Source organism: Cydia strobilella, chromosome 18, assembly GCF_947568885.1.
Source record: "Cydia strobilella chromosome 18, ilCydStro3.1, whole genome shotgun sequence".
Classification (NCBI taxonomy): domain Eukaryota; kingdom Metazoa; phylum Arthropoda; class Insecta; order Lepidoptera; family Tortricidae; genus Cydia; species Cydia strobilella.
Genome location: NC_086058.1, coordinates 8,583,098 through 8,594,600, shown reverse-complemented (window position 1 = coordinate 8,594,600; position 11,503 = coordinate 8,583,098). Strand labels below are relative to the sequence as shown.

The window sequence follows — 11,503 nt, the reverse complement described above, 5'->3', positions numbered from 1 at the left end:
GTCTGGTTTGACCAGTGTTGTAACTATATGCCCGAGACAAATTCATCAAATGGGGTCAATGGGGGGCTGTGCTCATTATTGTTGGTTACGACTCGAATCCTTTGACTCCTTTACTTGGAGGTTAGACTCAGATTTTCAGTTTCTTATAATTCAGTCGAACCTTGAAAAATTTTCCACTTATTAGAGACCAGAGTCTTTTGTAGAGACAGAGACTTGTATCCTTTTGCAGAAAACGCAATTTTTTATAATAAAAAAGGTTGTAATGCATTGTTTTTATGTAAAGTTTATGTACTAGGTAAACAACTCATACTATAACGACTATTTTCTTTACTGTTATTTAGATAAAAATAAATCCTATAAAATTTCTGTCTTTATTCGGAGGCTCAAGTTTTTTTGAGTTGCGCTTAAAAAAACTCAATAAAGGACTCGACTCGGGATTTGCCTCGTATTTTTTTTTATTTGGCGCTTAAATCTCATAAAAAACGCGAGTCAAATTCTTCAGACTTCCACTCAATCAGCAGGAGTATAATATGTGTTACATACATGATGCTGGTGCGCGTGTCGGTGAGGCGGCAGGGAAGGCCTGGCTCAGTAGGCCGACGCCTCCTTGTACTCGGAGTTGTCCATGGTGAAGAAGTCCTCGAGCTTCCACTGCAGCGTCTCGAAGGTGGGCCGCTTAAGCGGGTCTTTGTGCCAGCACTCCAGCATGATCTCGTACAGCGGCGCGGGGCAGTTCTGCGGGCACGGCATGCGGTAGCCGTGCTCCACTTGGTGCAGGACTTCGGCGTTTGTCATGCCTGTTGACAAATCAACGTATTATAAACTGAAATAAATGACATATATGTGGCAGCCCTCCAGTGGCGGAGGTCGGACCAGGCGTCTTCAGCTATCGCGGCGTACGCCCCCGGACCTCTAGGCCACCCCGTCACAACGGTACTCGTCCCAATATCTCGACTATATGCCTTTTTTGAAAGACTAGGCGTCTTTGATGTTTGATAAAGTAATTGGATGTGTTCCCAAATCGTAGAACACATATTATTTGCAAAGGACTACGTATTATTGCATGTTTTATGGATGGTTTAGGTGATTTATTTAGACTTAAAGGTTCAATACCGCTTGTGAGTTTGGGATCGTCCAGGATTAGATTAGATAAATAAATAATAACCGTCGCACAGTGTATAAAAAAACTGGCCTACTTAGTCCACAAATTCTACTTGTACCTAATCTAGAAAAGGGGGCCTATAGCCCTTTCACTACACTGTCAAGTACGACAGTTGTCAAAAAAGTGCGATTATTCCTGTATTATAATAGTAACAACTTCTTTGAACTTGTCACCTTTTGTACTCGATAATTATCGGGTGTTTAGCCGACATGTCGCCGACAATTATTGTGAGGGTCGTGAAACAAGGCTCTCATGTCATGGGCATCACACGCACTCATGTTTCATAGGTGCTCTACAGCCAGGGGTGCGAAACTACTCGCTTCGGGAAAACTCGGCTCCATTCGGCTCAGCATTGCTGCGAGCAATTATTTGGGTTGACACAACTTGACGTCCCTTTGCGTGCACGACCACAGATAAGATAATGACTTGAATTTTGACAACCCTAAATAGCCGAAAGGGATAGTGCCATATATTAGAAAGGGACATCATGGTTCGACCCTGATCCGCTGTCAAACTTCGGTTTTGTAGGAAGTTTCCTTTGTGTACGGTAGTACTATTATTTATTCTGTGCTACAGCTAATTAACACGTTCGCGGACGGTAAGTGACGTGATGTGTCATAGGCCAAAGGAAACAAAAGACTACGCGAATGTGTTAACATTCGAGCTATCTTACCAGGGTAGGGTATTCGGCCGTAGGTGACGAGCTCGGTTAGGAGGATGCCGAAGGACCACACGTCGGACTTGATGGAGAACTTGCTGTAGTTGGCCGCCTCCGGCGCGGTCCACTTGATCGGGAACCGGGCGCCTACACGCGCCTCGTACTCATCCTCCTGTTCAACAATAGCAAAATAACGTTTAGATTACCACTCATTCATGTAGGTATTCAGTGAGCGATCATTTACAATGTGAAGATTTTTTTAACAGCTTTGAATGATTCACGGTTAGTTTCACTTATATTGACCGGGATATGGACCGGTAGTACATCGCAGGTGGTTTATATACCACAATACATATAAATAAAATAAATAACGAGCATATCGTTATAAGATTTTATACCATAATTAATAGTTATTTGTTTTACAAGGGGGCAAAGTTGTTGTTTAACCTCTCGTGCTAATATTGATACCCGAGCAAGCGAAAGATTCCAAAATTTATCGAAAAATGGAATCTTGAGCGTTGCGAGGATTTCAAGGCACGAGGGTTAAACAAATTTTGCCACCGAGTGAAACACAAAAATTTTCACCACACCAACACAAGGAAAATACTAACTGTAAAATATCAAACAAAATCAAAGCAAAGATAAAATATAAGAACACAACTCAAAATTTGCATTTGATTACTTTGGTTCACATGTGGATAAAATGCAACTTTCTTATCAGTTTTTGAACAATCAAGAGAGTGTTTACCAGCTGGTGTGGTGAAAAAAATATTTCACGCAACTGCTAAATAAATATAGTGCAAAATTAATATAATAACACAGACTGCCATTGTTGTTCTTGCGAAACGGTTGGTGTTAATTTTCTAATTTACATTTCATGCCTATTGTAAGCAGTCTTACGTGTCAAGCTCAAAATCACTACACCTTATAAAACAAAGTCCCCCGCTGCGTCTGTCTGTGTGTATGTGTGTTCGCGATAAACTCAAAAACTACTGAACGGATTTTCATGCGATTTTCACCTATCAATAGAGTGATTCTAGAGGAAGGTTTAGGTGTAGAAGTTGTTAAGGTTTTGAGTAACCCGTGCGAAGCCGGGACGGGTCGCTAGTATTTAATAAACACTTGTCTACTGTCAGTCTAACGAGACAAGATGAGAAGTGTATTGTTTTATATATGTTCTTGTAATGCAGACATAAATTATCTTGTTCCTTTCACTGCATCTTCTTAGATCGACGGCCGTAGAGCAAAATTTGTAAAAGAATATTAGTTCACGACACGCTAAATCTGTCTTTTAAATGTAGATGCTAGAATACTAAATGCGTCTGTTGTATGCAGACTTTAAATCAAAAATTAACTTGCCATGACAAACTTAACCATGTCAAGCGTAACAAAAAATTGGAAATCATTCACTAGACTCATATTCATAAGAATAGGAGTAAAACCCGGTAACATTCACTTAACATGATGTGATATAAATAAATAGGTTCGATTTCCTTCGGTGAACTAAGTAGTGATGTTGTTTATTAAAGCCGAAAACCTATTTTAATTAATAACAAAATGAAAATAAAATGTAACCAAAACCTAAAAACTAAAAAAAAAATTGTTTTTTTGCTTTGATATTTGTACGAATTGTTTATTATAAAATGTGTTGTTATAATTGTTATGACAGGCGACCCGCCCCGGCTTCGCACGGGTAGTTCAACCTATTTACACAAAACCTTTACAAATTATACACTTAAACCTTCCTCAAGAATCACTCTATTGATAGGTGAAAACCGCATGAAAATCCGTTCAGTAGTTTTTGAGTTTATCGCGAACATACAGATAGACAGACTCAGCGGGGGACTTTGTGTTATATGGTGTAGTGATTTAAGGCGAGACTATAATATTACTTCATAATACAATGATGACTTTACTTGCATACATACATTAGCATTTGAGTTACACTATATGTAAGTGTTTAAAATGTTTGCGTGCAGTATTTTTTTACTGATATTATAATGTTGAAGACATTTCTGATTGTTTCCACAATCAGAAATGTCTGTACACTTTTTTTGCAATTCGCTCATAGATAGTCATAACATGCATCAATGCACATGGACGTTGCTTAAGGCACTTAGGAGCCGAGACTGTTTATTGAAATTGAGCTGCTTCTTTTTCGCCTTTTTTTCTTCATGAAACGAGTACTGAGGGCCTACCGGGAACATCGAAATTTTGTTGTCTGTCTCTCTATCGCTCGAATTTACAAGGGTGATACCCTAGGAATATTCGGGAGACAGTCTCGGAGGTTCATTACATTTTAATTACACTAATTTATGCCCTCAGTTACTATTTCCAACAAACTAGCGGGAAACACGCGATGATTCACGACCAATAAGCACGTAAAGCCACAGCTTTATCTCGGCCAAAAATAGGTTAGCGACATAAAGATGAATGAAGTTTGTATTGGAACGTGTCACATCACTGCAGACTTTAACTTTAACGATGAATGGGTAGATGTCACGTTTTTCATGTTTATAATATGACCGCAGATAGGCGACTTGCTTCGAACGAGCGAGATTTCCCCGCGTTATTGTGTTTTGAAATTAAACGTTTATGAAAAAGGTTTTTTCTTTTTGTTTTCAGGGACAGTACGCAAACAAAACAAAAATGGTCAGAATGGGTTCTTGTTAAATGTACCTAAATATTAATAATTTAACATAATGTTAATAACAAAACTTCCGTGAGACACAGACATATTAATAACGGGTTACGGGTTTAACGGGTATTATATTAATATTAACGGGTAATATATTTAACATAATGGTCCCGAGTGGAACTAAATTAGTTTGTTTTGTTATCTATTTACAGACAATGATTGTTCTAATAATAGACAATTACGGATGACATTAACGAGCACATTTGCATTTCCTTACCTGAAAATATAGATTATAATTTAGTCGCGCTGTATTGAAATTACATACACAAACACAATAGAGAAAGATCGTCAACTGTCAAACTGTCTGTTGTGTAATGTCATCATGTTCTCTAAAATATTACAGAGTATAACATGAGCGATTTATGTATCTATGCTGCATACTAACATGTCATGTCATACCGATATATAAATAAATAAATATTGATAGGCCATTTTTACACAAATTGACTAAGCCCCACGGTATGCTCATGAAGGCTTGTGTTGTGGGTACTTACACAACGATATAAATAACATATAAATACATAGAAAACAACCATGACTCAGGAACAAATATCTGTGTCAACACACAAAGCCCTTACCGGGATTCGAACCCGGAACCATCGGTTTCATAGGCAGGGTCACACCCGGATATATGAGCTTCTGCCCGCAAGTCCGTCAAGTCTAGCACTTTTACGAGAACCGGGTTAATTCCTACCTGCTACCAACGTTATTTTTAATTTTAACTTAATATTGAGAATTAAAATGTGTAAACACAGACAGTTTTCCAGTGCTTCCAAGAATGAATCCTTGTAAGCTTGTAGGGTCGACAACACGCGTGTAACCACTAGAGTTGCAAGCGCCTATAGACTGCGGTGGCTGCTTAACACCAGGCGGGCCGCAGGCTTGTCAGCCACCGTCGTAATTAAAAAAACTTCAACAGTTACAACAAATTAATAAGGTGGGAAAACCCCATGAACCAAATAGGGCATTTTCGCAATAGAATTATATATTTATTACATATTTGGGACGCAAAATTGGTTAGACCTTTAACAAGATAAAACAACGATGAGGCAAAGCAACGAGTATTGTACCGATCTTTGGGAGAAGCATAATAGTAGTTTATATAACTGCTACATAATAAAAGGCATTAAAATACGAGTGTGGATTTATGAAACGAATGAAATGTGTTTCATAAAAGGATCACACGAGTATTTTAATGCCTAATTATGTACAGTTACATACACTGCTTTATCTACATCAATATCATAAGCTTCAACAAAACAAAGTAATATTTTACTTACAAACTAATTAAACGTGAAAGTGATACAAAAGGGAGGTCACGACCCTCAATACTGAGGAATACGACGCGAGGAGGAGGAATTAAACGTGAAAGCCCGGCGGTAATGCAAACGCGCATGTCATCGCATCCGTTGTTTTTTTTTAATTCAGAGACAAACTAGAGTCGGGGGCCGATTTCCATATCGTTCGACATCAAGTAACATGCGAAATTTGACACAATTATTCGCAACGGATACTTCATTTTGAATAAAACGGATACTAGAATAGAGGCCAAACCAAATTTCTTTGTTTCTCAGATGTTCCAAATTTGAATGTAATTAAGGTATCGGTTATCGATAACGTAAAGTTAATATTACGATGCACCCGCAGATACAGATTTGTTAATATACTCGTAGGCCGTTAGTTTATCGTTTCTGAATATATTATAGGGTTAATAATATTGATGTAGATAAAATCATTTACGTTAAAGCAGACGCCGCGCCGCTGACTGAACGTGTCTTAACTATGCTTGTGTGATGTCGATTAAAGTTAGGCTATTCATGTACGGCATGTCAACGTCACATCAATCAGTTTTGTGCCAAGTACTAACATTATTCACGGACTGTGCTCCTTACAAAATGAATATGTTTATTCAGAATTGGGTCGGTTTGACAGGTTCTTTGAATGTAACAAGTTTACGTCCGTTCAATGTTTGCCAAGGCTCTAGGTATGCATTCGTTTGCTATGAAGTCAATTTGTAAATGTCAGATCAGAATGAACCGTTAGTTATAGATAATTGCGGGTGACTGAACGTACTATTACGATGTCACGATAGACTGGTCACTGAACAGAGTTCATTATTTGTTTGTACGTAACGAGTCTAAAGATGCGATCTTTGGAAAAAGGCAGCGACTTTGGGCCTTGCTGGCGGATTTCATCACCTAGTATTTTTTTCAGGATAATATGAAGTGGATTGAACTGGATATAAAAATGGAATAAAATTATTGCATGGAATGCAAATGTAACTCAATGAGAAGAATCTACGCTTGAGTATAAATGCAAATTTCAGATTTTTCGAGTATTTTTCTACTGAAATGAATGATCTCTGTGGATGTAGTTCTGGGACTCGAGGTACGCCATGCTGACTCTGTGTCTTCTTTTACCTTAACCAACATGTCTCTTTCTGTCCCTTGTTTGTCTTTATCTATTTTCGGCGTGTCGATCATATTATAAAACTTATTTTACCTTGATTAGCCTGGCGAGCCCGAAATCGGCGATCTTGACGATGTTGGCGTCTGCGACGAGCACGTTTCTGGCGGCGAGATCTCTGTGGATGTAGTTCTGGGACTCGAGGTACGCCATGCCGGCCGCTATCTGCGCCGCCATGTCGATTAGCTGTTGCAGCTTCAAACCGCGACCTTTGCCTGAAAGAAAACATAAATCGTTTAACCTTATTGTGACTACTGACTACTATTGATTACCCCTTACCCCAAAAACGTATATACGAGCAGATAAGATTTGACTTTGCAACAACAAAATCTGCGAGGAAAACTTGTTTGATACGTTATCTGCGGCGTTTCTAATAACATTAAAAGTTTCGAAGTCGTCGACTAAATCTGCAACCCTACCTACCTGTTTCATGCGAATTTACCAACTATTCGAATATTCTATTATATTTTATTATTGGTTGGTTGGTAGTTGGTAAACTTATGTAGCACGCAACTGTACGAATATTCTCACGAATATATTATACTAGCTTTTGCCCGCGACTTCGTCTGCGTGAAATTAGTAATTTGGGTACCTTAATTCTTAAACAAATCTCCTTTTTAAACCATCCTTCTTTCACCCCCAAATTGGTCCACACTATACATTTCTACCCCATTTTTTACACCCTTGAGGGATGATTTCGGGGATAAAAGTTATTCTATATCCTTTCCACAGCTCAAACTATCCCCATACCAAGTTTCATCTAAATCGGTTCAGCGGTTATTGATTCCCCATACAAACTTCCATCCCCCTTTTCACCCCCTTGAGGGGTGAGTTCTGGGATAAAAAGTATCCTATGTCCTTCCCCGGGACTCAAACTATCTGTATACCAAATTTCAACTAAATCGGTTCAGCGGTTTAAGCGTGAAGAGGTAACACACAGACAGACAGACAGACTTTCGCATTTATAATATTAGTATGGATTCGACAAAAAATTATACTTAACAGCATGAGAATATTCGTACAGTCGCGTGCTACATAAGTGGAGTGCCAGTCTTCTTCGTCAGTCGGGTAAATACATACGCGCTAAATTCGAACAGATAAATAAATGGATGGAGTGTTAGGGTCGGCAACGCGCATGTAACTCCTCTGGAGTTGCAGGCGTACATAGGCTACGGAGACTGCTTAACATCAGGCGGGCCGTATGCTTGTTTGCCACCGACGTAGTATAAAAATTAAAAAAAATAAAAATAAAAACGGTAAGAGAATTCATGCAACATTTTTACATAATTTGCTATATATTAACCATAGCTATGCCCCTACGTTTTTTTCGTTTTCGTTTTTTTGATTATTGTAAAAATTAGGATGCTCTTGACCTGGCCTTTCTTCAGGACTTCCCCGATCTGATCACAGAAAGTCCGCCGAGGTCTAGCCCTTCCAACTCCCGCTTCTATTTCTCCCTTATACACTTTTTGTTAGCCTTCTTTTACTCATTATTTCCACGTGTCCAAACCATTCTCAATTTTTGTTTTTACATCTTCGTTCAGTCTTCACTTTTCCCTTATTATATACATAAGTACACTGTTCCTAATCTATCTTGTAATCTTACACCACACACACTTCTCAACGCTCTCATTTCCACTGCATTTACTTGGGTCTGATGCCTCTTCTGCCATACCCAACTTTCGCTACCATACATTAGTGTCGCACCAACATCCCTCTTTGCACAGCCAACCGTGTTTTTTCCTAAACCGGCGAACGTGTTAAAGGAATGTTATGAAAGTGAAGGAAGCGAAAGAGGTATGTCAGGATCGTAGCAAGTGGAAATCCGTGGTCTCTGCCTAACCCTCCGGGAAATAGGCGTGATTATATATGTATGTAAAACTTTGGTACGAAAAACAGATTTCATACAAATTTTTAAATGCTCCTAACTCTTATAATAATTAAAAATTCAGAAAAATCTAACGTAGGGGCATACCTAGCTGTGGTTTATATATGTACAATAAAAATATTATCAATTATGTTAAAATCCAGGGAGGAAAGTAAGGACTACGTTTGTTGTATAAAAAGGCGATATCCCGCGGGTCCTCCACTTTCGTCTTAGCATAAATAACAATGCTACTGCAAGCCATGTGTTGTTGCTCGGTAGCGGGCTAGCGGGCTGATATGCAGTGTTATCATTATCAAAGTAGATGCGAAAATTATCACTGTATCCATCTTATCTAGGTGCCCAGATCAAACAATCATTTTAGCAACATTTTGACGCTCATCAACTTTATAATCAAATTTAAGTTGGCAACGCAGCTGTTTTCGGAAAAAATATTGTGTTCCGAAAAAACACAAAAGTGTTCTTAGAACACTTTTGTTTCCTCGCAGACACTGTCGATTTAGGCAATGCTAACAGATACCAATAGTTATGTAAATTGTGCCGTGCAATCTGCGAAACGTAAAAGTGGAACGAGAAACATTGTCACAGCGTTATTACAGAAAATATCAAACTCGTGCCTAAATCGTACATTTTGTTTAAACAAACGATTTACTACGTATCGCTAATCAAGACTAAGTATTTTGACAGCTGCAGAAATCCATTATTATAATACTAATTTTAAACACAAGGCTTTTGAACATTTAGCTATTCGTAAACTTTAAAAAGGCAACTTATTATCTTGTTTCAGATAAACGCATGGTGCTTAACGTTACTTAAAATGCACGCAAAATTCATACGTAAGGCCCTTACCTTGAAGGTAGTCGAGTAGAGATCCATTCTTCATTAACTCGGTGATGATATAAATGGGTTCCTCCAGCGTGCACACGGCATAGAGCTGAATGAGTTTGCTATGACGCAGCTTCTTCATGATCTGCGCCTCCGCGAGGAAGTCCTTGGGGTCCATGGTCCCGGACTTGAGGGTCTTGATGGCGACAGGAGTGGTGTTGTTCCAGAGGCCCTCCCACACTTCGCCGAACTGGCCGTGGCCGAGCTTCCGGACGAACTTGAGGGATGAACGGTCGATCTCCCATTGGTCGCGTGTTCGGTGAGAAAGTCCCTCCGTTACTGGTTTTTCAACCTGTAAACAATAGAGCATTTTTCATAAATTAACTTAAGTATTCATTGTCATATAATATAATATGGCAGAGGTGGTTTTACTTGGCAGATGACATGTGGCGGAGATTTATTATGATGGATGGTCAGGTTATCAGGTTGAAAATTATGATTACTCATGATCGTCAAATTAATTTAACCCAAGACATTTTATATATATTATTTTAGTTCCTTTTCGCACAGTTAGGGTCCGTTATATCAAAATTACTTTTAATACAAATCGGTAAAAATATGTCTGTTGAAATGGAAATTTAACAAATTTTATTTATGTATCCCACGTCTATGGCACAGTATCTATGCCTAACGTAAAACGTACGATATGACGTGTAGCTGTAGAGAATATTGAACGATCGGAATTTTATATTACGCCTGTTACATTCGGTTGTAGCGGTTTCAATTGATTTAAAATTTAACAGGTTTAGCAGCGATTAAATTACTTACATGTTTGGCTAGTGCAAAGTGCAATCGCATTGAGTTCAACCTGACAAATTAGTCGCAGTACAATAATAGTTTAGTAAAATTTTTAACAATTATTACCTGAGATATATTGAAGCCAGCTGATGATGTCACTTGCACTATAGAGTGTGTACGAGTACGTACGAGTGCAATAATTTTGATTTATTGTTGCATTGTGATGAAAAACGAGTATTTTTTTTTCAATTTTCTTTTATTACTACTTGTTCAACGATTGACCCAAGAAATGGAAAGTGGTGACCAGATCAAAGATTTCCATAATATCTTATTCACTCTAGCTTAGCTGATGGACACCAAATACAGGCGACATGAGCTAATCCTCTTTAATAAGTTAGCGTCATGAGAATGGCAGACTCGCTGGCGCTAGTTCAGCTTTGATAGATCGGTCAACAAGATAGATCGGTCAACAAGAAAAAGTTAAAGTTTACAGTATTGATAATATCTGTTCACATATTTATTTCCTAAATATCTAAAGTAAAAATCAGAAAATTAAGGCCAGGGATAATTCAACGTCAAGGATCGCCACGATAGCGATTTGGAAGAATGGTTTAAGTACAAGTGGTCCTGTAACTTGAAGTGTAGGCATTTTTTAATTCACACCACGTTGTAACGTGAAACCAGTGGGCAGCGACCGCGACGCTCTGTCTGTTTGCCCGTCACGCACAACTATACATTGAGAGACAATGTTTATTAGTCTTTGATATAATATTCAATCGGTAGCGTACCGGTTGGATCTACTGTACGAGTTAGTGAAAAGTTTAACTTGAGCTGAGACCAAAGTTTGAGTGTTCGATTTCCGCGAGAGAATTATTAGTCTAATCTTTCACATTATTACCTACAATTTTACTTACAAAACCTGAAACTAATTAAATCACAATCAACGTGTACCTAAGTTCCTTCTAGTCATGTCTCATGTCAATCTGCATGCAATTTAGTTTTAATATACGG

At 38.5% G+C, this 11,503-nt stretch overlaps 1 protein-coding gene across 2 annotated transcripts in view; it reads right to left on the bottom strand.

Moving 5' to 3' along the window:
* Positions 1 to 11,503, bottom strand: part of LOC134749755 (tyrosine-protein kinase Src42A) — a 98,293-nt gene that overhangs the window by 4,908 nt on the left and 81,882 nt on the right. For both annotated transcript variants that reach the window (XM_063684783.1, XM_063684782.1), the window contains exons 4-7: positions 9,719 to 10,046; positions 7,021 to 7,199; positions 1,836 to 1,992; positions 544 to 797 (exon numbers count right to left, since the gene is read on the bottom strand). In XM_063684783.1, coding sequence (XP_063540853.1) covers positions 589 to 797; positions 1,836 to 1,992; positions 7,021 to 7,199; positions 9,719 to 10,046 — 873 coding nt within the window. In that variant the 3' untranslated portion in view covers positions 544 to 588. The remainder of the gene's footprint in view (positions 1 to 543; positions 798 to 1,835; positions 1,993 to 7,020; positions 7,200 to 9,718; positions 10,047 to 11,503) is intronic.